At 51.8% G+C, this 20,219-nt stretch overlaps 1 protein-coding gene across 1 annotated transcript; it reads left to right on the top strand.

Moving 5' to 3' along the window:
* Positions 1-1,544: 1,544 nt before the first annotated feature.
* LOC128844810 (dual oxidase maturation factor 1-like) lies at positions 1,545-19,351 on the top strand. The gene is made up of 7 exons (XM_054042819.1): positions 1,545-1,597; positions 10,918-11,090; positions 12,983-13,040; positions 14,996-15,130; positions 15,342-15,555; positions 17,242-17,456; positions 19,094-19,351. Exons 2-7 carry the CDS (start codon positions 10,944-10,946, stop codon positions 19,312-19,314), a joined length of 990 nt encoding a protein of 329 aa, XP_053898794.1. The 5' UTR covers positions 1,545-1,597; positions 10,918-10,943; the 3' UTR covers positions 19,315-19,351.
* The last annotated feature ends 868 nt before the right edge of the window (positions 19,352-20,219 follow it).

A 20,219-nucleotide genomic window follows, 5' to 3' on the forward strand; every position in this document is an offset into this window, starting at 1 on the left:
TTTAGCGTGTTTAATCAGTGATGTCCCCTGCCCTAGCACGATGGTCCCACAGCCTGATACATCGCACTGCTCAGATATTTCCCCCAGTATCCAGCTACATTTTCATTCACTTAATTCCTCTCACTCCATCATGCCACATATAACCCCTCAGTAATTCCTCTCCTGCCTCAGTCTTTGCACCCTTCCACAATGTATAAACAGGTAGAGTGCCCAGCGAGTGTGTCCTTAGCTCTAATCTGTCCTTTTCACTCCACCATCAGTCCTCAAACCTGTTTTGTTCTTTTATCTTTTCTTTCTTTCTCTTCTCTGTGCTCCTCCAATCTGTTGGCATCCTCTGGCTGGAGATGAGCATCCCAGGTATGATACCTGTGCAGACGTTAAGTGTAGGCTCTGGAATGCGAGTTATGATTTTGTTTCCTAGCTAGCCATTTGTTTCCAGCTCTCACACAAGTTTCTATTTGACTCTCTGTTCTGTCTTAAATAAATCTCCTTTTGCTTTAGAATTGAGCTGAAGTGCTGTGTGTGATACAAGAGCGGTGAGCTAAGGCCATACTGGTAAATGGGGATGCGCTGTTCCTCTGGAAACAGAGGATCTGGGATTTCTGTGGGTATCCAGTGATCGGGGCTGGACCCCACAGAGGGCCACTTTGAAGGGACTTGAAGCCTGGGGTGCATTGATTGTCAACCTGCAAGGCAAAAGACAGGGCTGGGCTAGCCCAGAGAAGAATGCTTGAGGGGCTGATGGGCTGGTTGCATTGGGGAGTTAACACCCAGCTGGCACAGGCAAGGCTTCCTTAGGTAGCCTAAGAGGAGGATCCACAAGGGCCAGGATCTCAAGTAATTATGGGGGACAACTAAAGATATAACAGGGATGGGTGTGAGGTCACAGGGCTAAACGAAGGGAACCTGATGGGGACACTGAGCAGAGAACCCCGGACAGCGCCCACTGCTCCTCGAAGGTGTCAAGGAGCCAGTGGACGCCGCTCAGAGGAACTCTGCCCGGATACATGAGCGAACAGAGGATCGGAAATAGGCCCTACAGTCGCAGGAAACCCCATCAGCCAACCTCCTCTCTCTGGTCTTGTAGATGGCCATTTTGGCCAGCGCTAGGAGGAGGCTGACAAGGAGGTCCCATGACTTTGTGGGGCTGCAGATAGGGAGTGCGTAGATAAAGAGGTGAGGGGAAAATCACCTGCACCCCTCTCTCCCAGCAGGCTCCCAGCAGGCCCCCAGCACTCAGAGGGTGCTCACTGCTGCAGCAGGTTGGGAGGTCATGTCTGTGGCTCTGCTGCCTCCTGTCTGTGCCGGGTCTTGGAGCAGGTGTGGGTAACTGCAATGGCAGGAAGATGTTGCTCAGGTGTGGGTGGGGCTGGTGCTTCCCTGACACACTCCAGCAACCTGCTGCTGTTGGAGTGCAGGAGGCATGTGCCATGGGGAAAAGCACAGTCAAGACGCGCAGGCCTGGCTGCCTGCCCATTGCCCAGGGAGTTTCTATATAGAGGGAGGGAGAGCAGCTCTCATTCTCTAGCCAATGCTCAGCCGCGTGTGGAACCACTGCTCAGCAGCCCAGCCGGCCAGTCGTGATCAGTAGAGACGGGTAAGTCAGCGTGTGTTGCTGCTGCCCCAGTGCCGTGTTGCTCTCAGACACAGCCGGGGGAGAGCCAGGCCTGGCGCGTGGGGGGGACAGGGGCATTTCTGCAGGCAGAGTGGAGCTTCTTGGACACCCCCTTTGCTAGGGGTGCTGGCAACTAACTGCCCACGGGAACTAAGTGCCTCACCACCATAGTGACAGGGGCTGCTCTGTACATGGGAATGGGGGTGGGGGGAAGTTGCAGTCTTGCTTCCTTGGGGCCATATACTCCTGAGCAGGCGCCCGTGACATGAGCAAACTCCTGAGCTGTGGGGCCGGGGGGGAGGGGGGAGGTCACTCACTGCGCCCCAGAGTCACCCATCTCCTCTGAGCACTGAGCACTGCTGCAGGGAAGGGGCAGGGAGAGCTCCGTGACAATACAAGGAAAAGGGCCCCTCATCTAGAACCTGGAATGGCCAGCTCAGCACCCCCTTGGGGCTGAATGTCACCGGCTCAACAAGCCCCTCAGACCCAGGGCTTTGGGCTCAGCAAGAACATGCAGCCAATGTTAATAAATGGGGGTGGGGGTGGGGATTTTGCTGTTTTGGGTCCCCCTGTCCTAGCACCCCCAGCCTGGCCCCATGGGCAGGCTGCAGTCTGGTGGGGGCACAGCACAGGAGCAGAGACCTGAGCTGGTCTCCATGGAGTTGGCAGGAGACACTGGCTGTCATGCTCCAGTACCAGATCGGGGCTGGCTTATGTGCCCCAGATGTGTTCATCATTAGATTCTTTCTTTAAGGCTCTTGCAGGCATGGTTGAGGGGCCTTTAAATAAGGTATTTGATGCATGGTGCCACCTAGTGGCTGAACAGTATAATACAGTTTAGCATTCTATCTCGCTGGCCAACTTGGAGGCGCTCTCAGCAGCTCCTTGTTCTTTGGCTGAAATGTCCGTGGTCCTGAGAGCCCCGTGTTTCCCCTCCTCTCCCAGCCCCTTTGTGCTCATGACCGAGCCAGGGAGGGCATGGCCCCTGGCACTGCGCTGGGCCCAAGTGAAGTATATTTGCCCCTCCCGACGTGTGCCCACCCTGTCCGAGGCCCCGACCTCTCTTGCCTGTGAATGCCAGGAGAGACGATTTCCCAGGGGACGAGGCAGTAGGCGGTTCAGCTGTGCGAAGAGGCTTTGAGGGAGTTCTGAAGCCTTGTGCCATGTCTCTGGGGTTCTGGGCAGGCATGGGGGAGCCGTGAAGAATTTGTTCCCATGATGACTTACTAGTTTCCCTTTATTGACCGGTGGCACTTCCATTTGTGACTCATGGAGGGACAGGCTGGCAGCATATGCACAGGGTGACTCACTGCCTGTAGTCTGTAAATCTGTGGGGTGGAGGGTGGGCAGATCTCAGTGTGCTCAGTGCCCACACCTCGGACCAGCTTTTCAGAAGTGCCCAGCGCCCATATCCCCAACCCAGAATGCTGAGCTGTCCTGAGAAGCTGGCCCATGAAACAGCCAGAGCATGCGCCAAAACCAGGGCGACCAGAGACAGCCAGACTCCTCCCATGGTTCGGGAGGCGTCTTGCTTTCCACTATATCGATGGACTGGACTGGCTGCTTTCGGAAAGCCTCAGCAAAGGTCGTTTCCACTTCAAATTGTACAACTTTTATGGTTGGGGTTTTTTCCCCTCAAATTTGAGGTGATATGTATGAGCCATTTTTGAGACTCTGATATTTCTATTGATGGGACTCACAAGATATGTGTTTTTTTAAACCACGTTTTATTGAAACATGACTTGTTCTGCCTAGGCATTTTGATTCCCTCAAAAGATGGGGCAAGGTCTAGTGAGTGGGACTATTTCTGAGCTGGGAAAAGACCTATCTCAAAGGCTTTAACTGTTTGTCCTTCTTTTTTGTATTCTTAATAAAAGATTAAAATACTGTTGAATGGTTCGTTTGCCATGAGCCTGAGCAGGCCAAGGGTCTCTGCATACCAAACCCCATGCCTTGTTCAAAATTGGTTATTGTTAAACAATAACTGGGTTGTGATAGCATCTTTGGCCCTTATATACCATCTAAATTAATACAACAGGGTCCAGGGCTGAGATAGCAGAGGACTGTGGGCTGGGACTGAGGGGCACTGACAGACCAGGGGGGGTAGGGCTGGCATAGCAGGGCTGTCAAGGTTCCTTCCCCACTCTGAACTTTAGGGTACAGATGTAGGGACCTGCATGAAAACCTCTAAGCTTCTCTACCAGCTTAGATTTGCTTTTGCTGCCACCACTCCCAATCTGCTAACTCCCTTCCCTGGGTAGCCTTGAGAGACTCCTCCACCAATTCCCTGGTGAACACTGATCCAAAACCCCTTGGATCTTAAAACAAGGAGGAATTAATCATTTCCCCCTCCCTTCCCGTTCCTCCCACCAATTCCTGGTGAGTCCAGATCAATCCCCTTGGATCTTAAAACAAGGAAAAATCAATCAGGTTTTTAAAAAGAAGGCGTTTAATTAAAGAAAGAAAGGTAAAAATTATCTCTGTAAAATTAGGATGGAAAATAACTTTACAGGGTAATCAAATTTAAAGAGCCCAGAGGAACCCCCTCTAGCCTTAGGTTCAAAGTTACAGCAAACAGAGATAAACACTTTAGCAAAAGGAACATTTACAAGTTGAGAAAACAAAGATAAAACTAACACACCTTGCCTGGCTGTTACTTACAAGTTTGAAATATGAGAGACTTGTTCAGAAAGATTTGGAGAGCCTGGATTGATGTCTGGTCCCTCTTAGTCCCAAGAACAAACAACCCCCAAAACAAAGAGCACAAACAAAAGCCTTCTCCCTGCCCCCAAGATTTGAAAGTATTTTGTCCCCTTATTGGTCCTTTGAGTCATGTGTCGGTTACCTGAGCTTCTTAATCCTTTACAGGTAAAAGGATTTTGGTGACTCTGGCCAGGAGGGATTTTAATATTGTACACTGGAGGGCTGTTACCCTTCCCTTTATAGTTATGACACGCCCCCCAAATCACAGATAGTGTTGGACAGCCGGTTCCACACTGACTGTGATTTTTTCCTGGAGCTCTAGGAGAAAACAGAGTTAATAAGACACATGCACCTTTAGACATACTACTGATTATATAAAAACTAACAATATGTCCCACATTCCAAGAACAATTTTTAACCAGTTGATTTTGGGAAACTTTCACGGGAGAGTGCATCATCCACTTTGTTAGATGCTCCTGAAATGTGTTGTATTTCAAAATCAAAATCTTGGAGAGCTAAACTCCACCAAAGAATTTTTTGTTATTCCCCTTGGCAGTATGAAGCCACGTTAGCGCAGCATGGTCGGTTTGTAGTTGGAAACGCCATCCCCAAATATATGGGCGTAGCTTTTCCAGCGCGTACACAATGGCGTAACATTTCCTCTCGTTGATTGACCAGTGGCTTTCCCTCTCAGACAGTTTCTTGCTGAGAAACACGACAGGATGGAATTCTTGATCCGGTCCTTCCTGCATTAACACTGCTCCCACACCACGCTCGGATGCATCTGTGGTTACTAGGAACGGTTTGTTAAAGTCTGGGGCCCTTAGTACAGGGTCAGACATGAGTGTCGCCTTAAGCTGATTAAAGGCCTTTTGACACTTATCAGTCCACTGAACTGCATTTGGCTGTTTCTTTTTGGTTAGGTCTGTCAGTGGGGTGGCGATTTGGCTGTAATGTGGAACAAATCACCTATAATATCCGGCCAAGCCTAAGAAGGATTGGACCTGTTTCTTTGACTTTGGGACAGGCCACTTTTGGATGGCATCCACTTTGGCCTGTAGGGGGTTGATAGTTCCTTGACCCACCTGGTGTCCAAGGTAAGTCACTCAGTTTAGGCCTATTTGATATTTTTTGGCCTTAACAGTTAGTCCTGCCTGCCTGATGCGCTCGAAGACTTTTTCCAGGTGCTCCAGGTGTTCTGCCCATGAATCAGAAAGAATGGCCACATCATCGAGATAGGCAACTGCAGATTCTCCCAATCCCGCTAGGAGACCATCTACAAGTCTTTGGAAGGTGGCGGGTGCATTTCGCAGCCCGAAAGGGAGCACATTAAATTCATACACCCCTGCCTGGGTGACGAAGGCTGACCTTTCCTTGTCGGGTTCATCTAGTGGTACTTGCTAGTACCCCTTGGTTAAGTCTAAGGTAGAGATGAATTGGGCATGTCCCAATTTCTTGAATAGCTCATCTGTGCGTGGCATTGGATAATTGTCGGGACAAGTTACAGCATTTAGCTTATGGTAGTCCACGCAAAAGTGTATTTCCCCATCTGGTTTGAGAACTAGAACCACTGGAGATGCCCATGCACTGTTAGAGGGGCGGATTATACCCATCTGTAGTATGTCCTGGATCTCCTGTTTTATAGCAGTTTGGGCATGAGGTGACTCCCGGTAGGGTGGGGTTCTAATTGGGTAAGCATTACCTATGTCAATGGAGTGGTATGCCCATTCGGTCCGTCCTGGGGTGGCTGAGAACATTGGCGCAAAGCTAGTGCACAGCTCCTTGATCTGCTGCCGCTGCAGACATCCAAGGGTTGCGGAGAGGTTCACCTCTTCCACGCCACCGTTACTTTTTCCTTTGTAGTAGGCACCTTCAGGCCACTCAGCATCATCTGTTCCCTGGGCTGTAAACTGGGAAACCTGTAATTCTCTGGAATAAAAGGGCTTAAGAGAATTAACATGGTATACCTTAGGCTTTATGTTGGAGGTGGGGGATGCTATGAGATAGTTAACAGGTCCTAGGCGCTCCTGGACCGTGAATGGTCCTTCCCATGATGCTTCCATTTTATGGGCCTGGAGCACCTTTAAGACCATGACTTGGTCTCCTACTTTGAAGGACCGTTCTCTGGAATGTTTATCATACCAGGCCTTTTGCTCTTCCTGAGCATCCTTTAGGTTTTTTTTAGCAAGGGCTAAAGAGTGTCGGAGGGTGCTTTGTAGGTTGCTTACAAAGTCTAGAATGTTAGTTCCTGGAGAAGGCGTAAACCCCTCCCATTGCTGCTTCACCAACTGTAATGGCCCCTTTAACCTCGTGGCCATACACAAGTTCAAATGGTGAAAACCCTAAACTGGGATGTGATACAGCCCTGTAGGCAAAAAGCAACTGCTGCAACACTAGGTCCCAATCATTGGAGTGTTCATTTACAAATTTACGTATCATGGCTCCCAAAGTTCCATTAAACCTCTCCACCAGGCCATTGGTTTGATGGTGGTAAGGGGTGGCAACCAAGTGATTCACCCCATGAGCTTCCCACAGGTTTTTCATGGTCCCTGCCAGGAAATTAGTTTCCAAATCTGTAAGGATGTCGGAGGGCCAACCTACCCTGGCAAAAATGTCTGCTAATGCCTGGCACACACTTTTAGCCCTGGTGTTGCTTAAGGGTACTGCTTCCGGCCATCGCAAAATCCATGAAAGTCAGTATGTACTGCTTTCCTCTGGGTGTCTTCTTTGGGAAAGGACCCAGAATATCCACAGCTACTCGCTGAAATGGGACCTCAATTATGGGGAGTGGCTGGAGAGGGGCTTTGACCTGGTCTTGGGGCTTTCCCACTCGTTGGCACTCCTCACAAGACTGGACATAATTAGCAACGTCCTTGCCCATTCCCTCCCTGTGGAAAGATTTCCCCAACCGGTCTTTGGTTCTGTTCACCCCAGAATGGCCACTGGGATGATCATGGGCTAACTCAAGAGCTTTACTTGGTACTTAGTTGGAACTACTAACAGTCTCTGAGGATGCCAGTCTTCCTGGTGTCCACCAGAAAGAGTCTCCTTGTATAAAAGTCCTTGTTCTACAACAAACCGGGATTGGTTAGAAGAGCTGAGAGGCAGTAGAGTGCTCCGTGCCACCGCCCAAGCTTTCTGAAGGCTGTCATCTGCTTTCTGCTTGGCCTGGAACTGTTCCCTTGATGCTGGAGACATCAGTTCCTCCTTGGACTGTGGACTTGGGCTTGGTCCCTCTGGAAGCGATGCACGTGCTGGGGTTGTTTCCGTTGACTGTGAACCGCTGTTCGCTGGTGCACTATGTGCTATTTCAGGATCTGGCTGAGCCTCTTGGGTAGGGTTATCTGCTGCTTCTGCCAGTTCAGGCTCGCTAGTGCCCTCTGGCTTTGGAGTTGGAGACGGGTTTGCAAGTGCTGGACTCAGTGCTGGCAGTGGTTCTGGTGCTGGTTGCGTTGCCAGTTCCAGTTCTGGGACTGGCTTTGGCTGGGTCTCTGGGATTGGATCCACTATGGCTGTTGCAGTCGTTGGCAGGGGATCTGGTTCCTCCACCTCTGTCTGGGTCTCTGGTAACACAGATGGGGCCCTGGTGGACGGCTCAGGAACAGGGATGGGTGTGAAAGCTTGCTTAGCCTGGCCTCGGGTGACCATTTCCACCCTCTTGGCTAGCTTCACTTGGTTGGCCAAGTCTTCCCCCAGTAGCATGGGGATGGGATAATTGTCATAGACTGGAAAAGTCCACATTCCTGACCAGCCCTTGTACAGGACAGGCAACTTGGCTGTAGGCAAGGTTAAAGAGTGTGACATGAAGGGTTGAATTGTCACCGGAGCCTCTGGGTTGATGAGTTTGGGGTCCACTAGGGATTTGTGGATAGTCGACACTTGTGCCCCAGTGTCCCTCCACGCGATAACCTTCTTTCCGCCCACTCTCAAGGTTTCCCTTCGCTCCGAGGGTATTTGAGAGGCATCTGGGCCTGGGGATCTTTGGTGTGATTGTGGTGTAATTAACTGTAATTGGTTGGGGTTCTTGGGGCAGTGGGCCTTTATATGTCCCAGTTCATTACATTTAAAACATCGCCCTGCTAAGGTATCACCGGGTCGAGGTTGGTTGGTGGAGACTGGGGTGGTGGGGTAAGAAGGCATCTGGGATTTTCCTTGGGATGTAGGTGGAGCCTTGGGTTGCCCCCGGTGATAGGGTTTTGTTTCGGGTTGCCCCTTCTGATATTAGCTGCAACTGCTACTAGTTTTTTTCTTTTTTGCCACCTTCACCCATTTGGCTCCAATCTCCCCAACCTCGGTTACAGTTTTGGGTTTCCCATCTAGGATGTACCTTTCTATTTTCTCAGGAACACCCTCTAAGAACTGTTCCATTTTCACTAGGAAAGACAGATCTTCCAGAGATTTAACACTTGCTCCTGATACCCAGGCATCACAATTTTTTTCAATGTGATAGGCATGTCGGTTTCCACCTTAGGGCTCTGAACCGCCGATGGGCATGTTCGGGCGTTAGCCCCATTCTGATTCTGGCCTTGTTTTTATAAAGTTCATAACTGTTCATGTGTTCCTTAGGCATTTCAGCCGCCACCTCTGCTAAGGGTCCACTGAGCTGCGGCCTCAGCTCTACCATGTACTGCTCTGTAGAGATGCTGTACCCAAGGCAGGCCTTTTTAAAATTTTCTAAGAAGGCCTCAGTATCATCGCCTGCCTTGTAGGTGGGGAATTTTCTGGGATGGGAAGCGCTACCTGGAGAGAGGTGGCTCGGGTTGGCTGGTATATTTTGCCTAGCCCTTGCTAATTCCAGTTCATGCTTCCTCTCTCTTTCCCTCTCCTCCCTCTCTCTTTCTTTCTTTCTCCTCCCTCTCTTTTTCTTTCTCCTCCCTCTCTTTTTCTTTCTGCTCCATAGCTCTCTCATCAGCTTCTTTCTTGAGTTTTTTTAATTCGAGCAGTCTCTGATGTTTCTTTTCATTTTCTTCTGCTTCTAGTCTGGCCAGTTCTAGTTTGTTAGCTGCTTCACTGGTAGTCATTTTCCGGCTTTCTTGTGCTGGGCTACACCCCTCTGCAGTTCACTGAAACTGGGATGCACTCAGCTCAGGGCTGCTTAGGTAACAGAGACTTTCTAACTAGCTATACCCGAGAGGCAGAAAAAAACCCCAAACAATTCAGCTTGTAAATTCCTTTTGCTGTCTGTTTGCTCACAGTTTGAAACCTTCTCTTAACAAAGACCCTTGTTAAAAAAACTTAACACCTCTGCCTTCAGGCAAGGAGAGATAAGATATGAATCTACCTTCAGCTCTGCTTTCTAAGCAGCTAGAAAGGAGAAAAAAAAATCTTACTGGCTTTTGGTTTAAAATGATCCCACTGCTAACACCATTTCAAGGTTCCTTCCCCACTCTGAACTTTAGGGTACAGATGTAGGGACCTGCATGAAAACCTCTAAGCTTCTCTACCAGCTTAGATTTGCTTTTGCTGCCACCACTCCCAATCTGCTAACTCCCTTCCCTGGGTAGCCTTGAGAGACTCCTCCACCAATTCCCTGGTGAACACTGATCCAAAACCCCTTGGATCTTAAAACAAGGAGGAATTAATCATTTCCCCCTCCCTTCCCGTTCCTCCCACCAATTCCTGGTGAGTCCAGATCAATCCCCTTGGATCTTAAAACAAGGAAAAATCAATCAGGTTCTTAAAAAGAAGGCTTTTAATTAAAGAAAGAAAGGTAAAAATCATTTCTGTAAAATTAGGATGGAAAATAGCTTTACAGGGTAATCAAATTTAAAGAGCCCAGAGGAACCCCCTCTAGCCTTAGGTTCAAAGTTACAGCAAACAGAGATAAACACTTTAGCAAAAGGAACATTTACAAGTTGAGAAAACAAAGATAAAACTAACACGCCTTGCCTGGCTGTTACTTACAAGTTTGAAATATGAGAGACTTGTTCAGAAAGATTTGGAGAGCCTGGATTGATGTCTGGTCCCTCTTAGTCCCAAGAACGATCAACCCCCAAAACAAAGAGCACAAACAAAAGCCTTCCCCCTGCCCCTAAGATTAGAATGTATTTTGTCCCCTTATTGGTCCTTTGGGTCAGGTGTCAGCCAGGTTACCTGAGTTTCTTAACCCTTTACAGGTAAAAGGATTTGGTGTCTCTGGCCAGGAGGGATTATAGTATTGTATACAGGAGGGCTGTTACCCTTCCCTTTATAGTTATGACAAGGGCGCTGTGGGCTGGGACTGAGGGGCACTGGCACAGCTGGAGGAGGTAGGGCTGGGATAGCAGTGCACTGTGGGCTGGGACTAAGGGGCGCTGGCAGAGCTGTGGGAGCAGGGCTGGGACAGCAGGGCACTGTGGGCAGGGACTGAGGGGCACTGGCAGAGCTGGAGGAGGCAGGGCTGGGATAGCAGGGCGCTGTGGGCTGGGACTGAGGGGTGCCGGCAGAGCTGGAGGAGGCAGGGCTGGGACTGAGGGGCGCCGGCAAAGCTGGAGGAGGCAGGGCTGGTATCCCAGGGTATATTTCCTCTGTTCCCCAGAAAGGAGGACGTATATCCCTGCTCTGCGGGGAGGAATAGCCAGAAGCATTCGTTTCACTCACTGCTCCTGTTGTGTCTGTAGATCTCCTGCCTCTCCCAGGCACTGTGATGACCTTGTTCGATGGCTCCTTCCCCTTCTACCCCAATACCAGGACGCCTTTCCCCTTTAACACGACCTCGGTCGTGATCATCTCCGTGTTCCTCACCGTGTTGGCCACGTTCATTCTCATCCTGCCTGGAATCCGGGGCAAAGGGGTAAGGGCAGGGGTTCGTTCGGTGATGGGGGTGGGGGATGCACAGCTCCCCATGCTAGGCTAAAAGCAAGGGGAAGTTCTCCCCTTTCCTCCTGGCTGGTGAACGCAGAGCTGCCCCGCTGGATACGTGGCACAGACTAATAGGCCATGATGGCACAGAACAGCTGACACTGTCTCTGGATGAGTGAACTCCCCCGGGGGCAGAGGCTATTGAACTCGTGTGCGGGGGAGGTGCTCTGGGGGCTGCAGGGGGCGTGAGTGGCCATCTGGCTACTAGAATAACCCACTAAAGTGCTGAGGAGGCGGAGAGCCCTCTCCTCCCCCAAGGAGAGACAGAGACACACTCAGTGTGTATGAGACCCCCAGGGGGACATATCACTCCCCCAGTAACCGAGTCGCTAGTCACCATCTAGGGAACTAGAGGGGCTATTGCAGCAACTTTGACTACGGGAAATGCCTCTGGGCACTTCTCCTAATGAAAAGCACCATGGAAGGGGCTAGCCTGGCCAAGGACACTGAGCCAGAAGCCTGCTTTCTTGGACTCTTTAATGTCTGAGGTGTTATCTAGAGATGGGTCTGGAGCCTGGACCTGGCTCCGAGTTCCATATCTGGCCCCATCTCGTGGAGGTCTGGACCAACTGCCAGACTTGTGAGGAACATTCAAGTCCAGATCCAAGGCTTTCAGCACTTGCCCAGCTCTAGTCTTGGGGGTATCTGTCCCACCATCCCACAGCTGATGTGTTAAACCCACCCACGCAACCCCAGAGAAACAAGGAGAACTTCAGTGAAGAGAGCCACACGTCACATGCCGCGACACCTCACGTCCTATCAGTTAATCTCCACACCTCCACAAGGAATGCATTGGCCTTGTAGCAAAGGAAACCCCACCCAATACACCCCTGCCTCCGTCTCCAAACCAAACCCTCACTGTGACCTCAGATTGTCCCCAACACTGGGGTAAAATACAATAGCCCTGGTCACGTGTGCTTACATTAGACCTGATTGACCAACAGGTTTCCCGTCCGGTGTCAGATTCCAATATTGTGACATACATTTTCTTCCAGAATTGGGACAAAATGTTGCAATGTTTAAACTTCTAGTGAATTGAAAAGTTCATGAAAAGTTCCATTTGGGAACATAGAAACAGAACACTGCTACCTCATTTTCAGTACGTTGAAAGGTTTCACCTTCCCTAGGTCAAAACATTTCAGAATGCTCCTTTGGCCTGTGCAACCATAGTGCCTCGGGGGTTGTAGGTCTGTGACCTTCTGCCTCCACTTTCTCCTAGAGGCCACACTCCACAGCTGGACTCCATCTCCCATGATGCACAGCAGTCTTTCCCTGTGAGGGAGCTGCCACAGTGACTCGTGGGAGTTGCAGTTTCCTGTCCCATCTTAATTTGTTTCAGACTCTATCACTCCCACTGCAGTGCTCTGGGGCCTCAGGAGTAGGGTGACCTGACGTCCCGATATTATCAGGACCGTCCCGATATTAAGGGCTTTGTCTTATATATGCAACTATGCCCCCATCCCACCCCCAGAAATGTGTCCCGATTTTTCAGACTTGTTATCTGGTCACCTTACTCAGGAGGGGGGCAGGTTCCAAAACATTGCGATTTGTTTCGGGTTGAGGTTTCTAACTGAACTCATTTGTTTTGATTTTCCCATCGGAAAATCCCTCTGAAATCGATCTTTTCCTGCAGAAAGTGGTAATTTCAATGAAGCCCTGTTTTCTGAAGGAAAAATGTTTTGATCAGAAATTTCTGGCCAGCCCTGGCCTACAGGAACCATGAAGTGAACAGAATTTCTCTGGTTCTGCCATTGGCCTCTCTTGAGTTCATAGCCTGGAGAGGGGAGTGTGGCTGGCTCCTGATCTGTCCTGTCCTCCCTACAGAGGTTCTTCTGGCTCCTGAGAGTGGTCACCAGCCTCTTCATTGGAGCAGTGATCCTCAGTGAGTATATGCTGCCATGCCCCGGGTTCCCCGTAGTCATCTGCCCCTTCAGGCAGGGAGGCTGGAACAAAGCGGGAAATAGCAAGAAGCCCTCCCCAGTAGAGAGGTGAGGAAGAGCAAAGGTTGATGAAGATCAAGGAAGGGGGGTGTTCCATTGAACACTCCGTGGGGAAAGAAGACGACTCGATCCCTTTTTTGACTAACATTCCGAGGTGCTGGCTCCAGCAGTGCAATTAGCGAGCAGAGTAGTGGCTGGCCCGTGGTAGGATAATTTATTTGCAACAAGTCATTCAAGCAGCTCTCCTCTGGGGGTCATCTCCAGGCACTGACAGAACACAAAGCCCACTGCTGCCGGACATCTGCTGGGGGCCCCTAGTCACGAATGCGTCTGCATCACAAACACTAGCTTCTCAGCGGGACCCTCTGTTGCGCCTCGTCAGAGAGGCCTGGGCTGATAAGTGTGCTGAGAATTGCCACCTCCTCCTGACCGCAGCCATTCTAGGGCAGGGTTGTGGGGCGAGGGTGGGGAAGGGTGCGTGGGGGTGTGTGTCTGATCTATGGATACAGAGGGAATTGCAGTCCCTCGGGCTATCGATCCAGTCCTTTCCCCTTGGGCTCAGTGAGCTCCCTTTCAGGCATGCAGGGCTGCAGTGCCCTGATGTCCCAGCAGCACGGTGCCATCCACCTGGCAGCATCTGGGAAAGGACAGCTCTCAGAGAGGAGTCTGCTGACATTCAGCGAGTGGAGATGCTGGAGCCAGAGGCGCCGACTCCATGGGTGCTCCAGGGCTCAAGCACCCATAGAAAAAATAGGGGGTTCTCAGCACCTACCAGCCATAGCTGTTTGGTGGGGCCACCGATTAGCTGTTCAGCAGCTGGCGGGAGGTGCTCAGGGAGTGATGGGGGACCTTGGGGTAGGGAGTGGAGTGGGAGCGGGAAGAGACGGAGCAAGGGCAGGAAGAGGTGGAGTCAGGATGGGGCCTCCGGGGAGGGGGTGGAGTGGGGGTGGGGCCTCGGGGCAGAGCAGGGGTGGAGCACTCACTGGGAAAAATAAAAGTCAGCGCCTGTGCTGGGATGGATGCGCAGGATTCAGTCATACTTGTGCAGAAGTTGTGAGCAGTGACCAGGCCACCGCCAGCGCTGGGCGCTGGACATCTCAAAGTAAATAAACCCTTCGGGGCTGGCTGCCAGCGCTTGCCCCCTGCATGTGACCGACGGGCTCCTTTGCCCTGCGCTGCAGAACGGGTTATTCACACAGGGGCCAGAAAGTGAAATCCCTCCCAGAGGTGAGCTGAGGTCATGCATTTGTCATTCAGGCTCCTCAGCAATGCTCTGGGGCTCAAGGGCACCACAGAGGCCAGCTGGCTTTTGCTCATGTTCACCCAAAGCCCCATCCCCACAAAACCAGTGCCCCATGCAGACAAGCCTCCCCACAAATTCCACTGCCACTACAAGCAGCCCAGCTCCCCCCATGCCCATACAGAGCCCAGTGCCCTCCCCCAGCCTAGCTACCCCCGGCCTGCTCTGTGTTGAGGGAATGGGGGACCAAGTGCCTTTGCCCCAAGTGAAGTTGCCTCCCTCACCAGGGGCCACCACTGATGGTGTGTCTTCCGCTGGGACGTGAGGCTCTGCATACTGGGGCTAGGACAGGCAGGACAGATTCATGGAGATCACGCTGAGATTGGGCTGTGCTCTGACTGCCCCATGCAGACCCTGCTGTCATGCTGTGGAAGGTATCTAGTTGGTGTACTATCACCGCCGCCGCCCGCCCACAGGGTCTACATGGTGCAGTTACAGGGCAGCCTTATGTTAGAGCACTCTCGGTGCACACCCCTCTGATGTACAGGCGCTTGGCTGCTGCCATGGAGACAAGGAGTTTGTCACTCGCTCTTTGTGCACAGTCAATGGCTGGTTCAGTAGCACAAGAGCTATGTCTGATTACTGCCATCTTCACAGGTGTTAACTTCACCAGGGACTGGGAGATTGGCTGGGTGACGGCGAACACCTCCTACAAATCCTTCAGCTGCGCCGTGGTGAACGCAGACATTGGCCTGCATATCGGCTTGTCGGGGGTCAACATCACACTAGTGGGTGAGTCCAAGTCTTTGAGTCAAGGGCGAGTAGGAGGGGGAGGCACTGGGGTCTTTCAGCTCCCCCGGGGCAGGTTGGCAGGACAGAGGGGAGGTAAGATCAGCAAAAGTGCCCGGCCCTTGGGTGACAGAGCGCTCTTCCCAGCTCCTCTTCCCCATGTGTTCGGTCTCCTCAATCTGCTGCAGAACAGAAACACGTCTCTTTCCTGCAGGGAACCCAGTGAATCAGATCAACGAAACCATCAACTACAACGAATATTTTGCCTGGCACTTGGGAGCAGACTACGCCTGCATCTACGCGGACGGCCTGGCGAAGGGGCTGCCCAACCCCATCCTGTATGTGGCAGAGAAGTTTAGCCAGCACAGCCCGTGTGGCGTGCACAGCCAGTACAGGATCTCCGGCCACTATACCTCTATCACTCTGTGGTAAGACCCAGCAAGATGCCGTGCCTTGGGAGAACCATCCACGAGGGAAGGGGCTCCTCTCGGGTAGAAGGTCAAAGAACTTTAGTGGGTATTCACCAACTTCACCCTGATGAAGTGGGTATTCACCCATGAAAGCTATTGCTTCAATACGTCTGTTAATCTATAAGGTGCCACAGGACTCTTTGTCGTGTTTTAAAGAACTTCAGTGGCTTCCTGAGATGCACAGTCTGTGGCTCAATGTAGCATCATAACGGGACTGATTTCACTGGCCATAAACCATCCTTAGGAAATGACTGTCCAAGGCTTGAATAGCATCTGACAGGTTGCTCCACTGATGAGTGGTCTGCAGAGTTATCCAGATGCTCTTAACACTGAGCTAAGGTTTATTTAGCTGGGCTCATGACCTGCTGTGATGCCACCTCAGAAGCTAAGCAAGGCCAGTACTTGGGTGACACGAACCCCTCCTAGATTCTCAAGAAATTGGTGGTTCTGTAACTGGTACTCTTCCTTCTCAGACAATGACGATTCAGTGCATCATGTAGGGGATAGGTGGAGGTGCTGATCCTGGAGGAGACACAGCCAAAGCGCTGGCCACCCATGGTCAGTTATGGTCACATGGCATTTTTGCAGAACTAGGGATGTTAGGCCCCATCCCAGCCAAACTCTGCCTCTGGTCATTGCATTCTGCCTCCCAAAAGCCCTCCTGCAGCGTCAGTGGGGTGCCATTTTCTTTGTCACTCTCTGGCCCAAACTGTAGGGTCTTGCTTTACAATGGTGGGATTCGATTCAAGGTCATCTCCCAAGATGTGTTTCTCATTATCCGGAGCACCCTCTGGCAATGCCGCTGTGGGTGGCCTGGCATCACAGAGCAGGTGTGTCCCTTGATAATGCAGTTTGGCATGGGTAGTTAGGAAATTCTTCTGCATGCGCACGTGCTATGCAGGGCTGGCTCCAGCTTTTTTGCTGCCCCAAGCGGCGAAGAGAAAAAAAAAAGCTGTGATTGGCAGCACTTCAGCGGCTGCTCTACCGCTGCCGCTTCATTCTTTGGCGGCAATTCGGCGGCCAGTCCTTCTCTCCGAGAGGGACTGAGGGACCCGTCGCCGAATTGCTGCCGAAGACCTGGACATGCCGCCCTCTTCCATGGGCCGCCCCAAGCACCAGCTTGCTGCGCTGGTGCCTAGAGCCGGCCCTGGTCCCATGGATTCCAGGGCCTCTCAGGGGGAGATGTTCCCCTACTTGAGGAGTGGAGAGTCTGCATGTGTCCTGTGAGCACTGGGAGCCCTGCACTTGCACACTTGCACCCCCAGCCCAATCCTCACTGCACACTATCACCATGCCCAGTCCTCCCTGTTGCCGAGGAGAAGGTGGTTTCGAGGGCAAGTGTGTCCAACCGGGCTCCTTTAACAGAGTCATCCCTGGAATTCAGTAGCATTACACTGGGGCTGAGCTGAGCCCGAAGTGCCTCTCGGGCGAGGCGGGAGGTTGGGTTCAGTGCAGATGCCATGGGATCTGTGGGCCTGGCTCTCTGTAGCCCTTTATACCAGTGCAAAGGATGACGACCGCAGGGGCAGGTGACGAGGATGCTGCCCACTAGTGGTTGGAGAGAAGGTCTCGGGAGCAGCCCAAAGCAGGTCAGTGTAAAAGCGAGGGACGGCCTCTCCTTTCAACCCCACTGCTCTCTCGCAGGTTGGCCTTCTGCACCTGGCTGATTTCCAACATGCTGTTCTCCATGCCAGTCCTGCTGTATGGGAGCTACATGATCCTACTCACGGCAGCGCTGCTGATCTGCTCACTGCTCTTCTTCTCTGTTGCGAGGAACTCCCCGATGTGCACCATCCGGTTCAGTTCAGCCTCCTTGCAGACTGTCTACGGGGCATCCTTCTGGCTCACGCTAGCAACAGGTCAGTGGGCTGCTCCTTTGAATGAACTGGGGTTCTCCTCTTCTTCAGTGCTGCTGTGTGACCTAGCAACACAGAGAAGGAGACAGGTGGGACCAAAGGCCACCAGCTCCCCCCATGCCGCACTTGGCCACAGGAAACTGATGGTGTGGGATGCTTCCACCTGATTCCACCAGGGAAAACTGGCTCAGAGCTCCAGGGGAACATTGACCAGGGCTCTAAAAACCCCTTGAGAGAGTTCTTTCCAGACCCCAAATGCAGCATTACATCAGCCGTGAGGAAGGAGAGGGTCCTGGGCTGTGATTCTGGAGAGATGGATCAGAGCAACATTGCAGTTCAGGGGCCCACTAGGGCCTTGGATTTGATTAAATGCCAAGTCAGACAAATGAGAGGTTCCTAATCAGACAGCAAATTTCTGCTTCTCTTTGGGGTGGGTAATCCCATTTACCTGAATCCCTCCCCACTGTTGGGATAACAGCAGTGCTTAATTTGTACCAAAAGAGGTGCCAGGGCTCAAGTGGTTGGGTGCTGGAACTCCAGTAATTTTGTTACTTTCATAACTGATGCGGCAAGCCCAGAGGTGCCAGAGCTGTGAACTGCCAAGCCCAGAAGTGCTGGGGCTCTGAACTGCCAAACCTAGAGGTACCGGGGGCTCAACCCTGGCAAGCCCTGGCACAAGTTAAGCCCTGGATAACAGTGCAAGTGGAAAAGCATTGGAAATTCATGCCCATCATGGAAAAAGTTAGTATATTTTCAAAGAAGGCATTCACCAGTACAGTATGTGCAAATGACTACAAGGGTTGGCATATTCAACTCTGCTAATATTGGAGCAGTAAAGCTAGGATTGGTTTGATACATTTATTAAAGATCTGGAAAAAGAACTGAGCTGAGGATGGGCAAAATCGGAGAAAAGCGTGAGGAACTTTAGAAAGAGCTAACCAAGCTAGATGATTGGGGGGTCTATAATGGCAGATGGCATACAGTGCTGTTGAATGTAATGTCATGCACATTGGAAACAGCAGTTTTAGCTATTCAGACTCACTAGTGGGTTCTAAATTATCTGTAACTACTGAGGAAAGGGGCAAGGCTCGCTGGAGACAGCTCAGTGATGTCCTGCTCAGTGTGCAACAGTAGCAGTGATCTGCAAAGCGAACAAGGTGTTAAGGTGCACAAGGAACTGCATGGATAATATGGAGGATATTGTGTTATATAAAGTGGTAGCAATCTTCATGGAAGTTGGAGAGTGCAGCAAAGTTGCAGGAGGGAAGGGAATGGAAGAGGCACCAGGCCGTCGGTCAGTGTGCATATGTCTGGAATGCTAGATGCTGTTGCAGCAGCTCTGTAAATAGCTCTCTCCATAGAGAGGCGGTTTAGTTTTTCAAGCACAGAGTCCTGTCATGTTATGACCCCGCACATGAGATAGGGAGGCCTCCCCTGGACTATAGTCCATTCTGCTCACCCTGTCCCAAGTCATGGACTGCTTCGCACTGCACCATCAGAGCAGAGTGGCACCAAAGCCTGTGTAGTTGGCCATGAGGCTCAGCCAAACACAGGGAGCCCTCTGGTGGCACAGAGGTAGTATAGTGCAGGAAAGGTCCAGACATGCAGCCTGTAACTAGTCCCCCCATGTTGTGTTGCAGGGCTGCTGTGCTTCCTCCTGGGGCTGGGCGTGATCGTCCTGAACTCTGTGCAGCCTGAGAAGCTGAAGCTGGTCTTTAATCTGAGTGAGGAAGGGAGAGAGGAAGAGGAAGAGGAGGGGCCTGCCCAGCGACCCCCGAGAGACAAAGCAAGCTCCTTTGAGCAGGACACGCTCCTGGCGCCCCTGAGCGAGCATTGCAAAGTGATGGTTACTGAGCTGTAGGGAATCCCTGCTGGGTGCCTGCCATTCCCTTGGCTGCCTGGCGGAGCTGAGCCAAGATGGGAAGGTGGGGGAGGTGCAGAACTGTGCTGGTAGCAGCCTGTGCCCGGGCTGGGTGAGGGAGTTCTCGTGGCCTGTCCACCGTTAACTGCCCCCCACCGCTCAGCTCTGCACAGCCATGTGTAGGCATGTAGGCATGGTCCGAACAGGCCTGGGGCCCATCTAGCCTCAAGCTGCTCCCAGCAATGGCCAGCTCTTTCCCCGCAGTGGTTGTGCGTTGTGTAGGACCCAGCCATGTGTCTGAGCAGCTAATGTGCATTGCCTTGCAGTAGCCAAGCCTGAATTCCACTGGCCATCCCCCAGCTTCCTTAGGTCCCTTAGTCTTGCCTAAGCTCAATAGTTGTTGCCATTGCTCCCCTCCTCTTCTAGATCATTCGGGAAGGTATTAAACAGCATAGCCCTAGTACACCGCCCTGGGCAGCCACCTGCTGTTACCTAAAAATAGGCCATTTATTCCTTGTTTTGTTTTCGTTTCTCTCGGGTACGGCTGCACAGCACCTGCAGGGGTAATTCCCAGTGTGGGCAGACAGACCCCCGCTAGCTCGGCTGGAGCTAGTACCTAAAAATAGCAGCAAGGCTGTGAGATGCTAGCCACACGAGAACTACCCAGGGGTCGGGGGGCTTGTACTCGGGTGGCCACCGCTGTGGCCACACTGCTCTTTCTAGGTGCTCCCTTGAGCATAGCTAGTGCATGTATATCCGCCCATGCTGGGAATTACACCTCCCTGCTGCGGTGTAGACGTACCCTGGGTCAGTTTCTGATCCCAGGCAGGAATTCTTACCCTCTCCTTCCAGCACTACTTCGTTTCCTTACAAGCTTCTTGCGAGGGCCTTTATGGAAGGAATTT

The sequence above is a fragment of the Malaclemys terrapin genome, chromosome 10 (assembly GCF_027887155.1).
Source record: "Malaclemys terrapin pileata isolate rMalTer1 chromosome 10, rMalTer1.hap1, whole genome shotgun sequence".
Lineage (NCBI taxonomy): Eukaryota > Metazoa > Chordata > Testudines > Emydidae > Malaclemys > Malaclemys terrapin.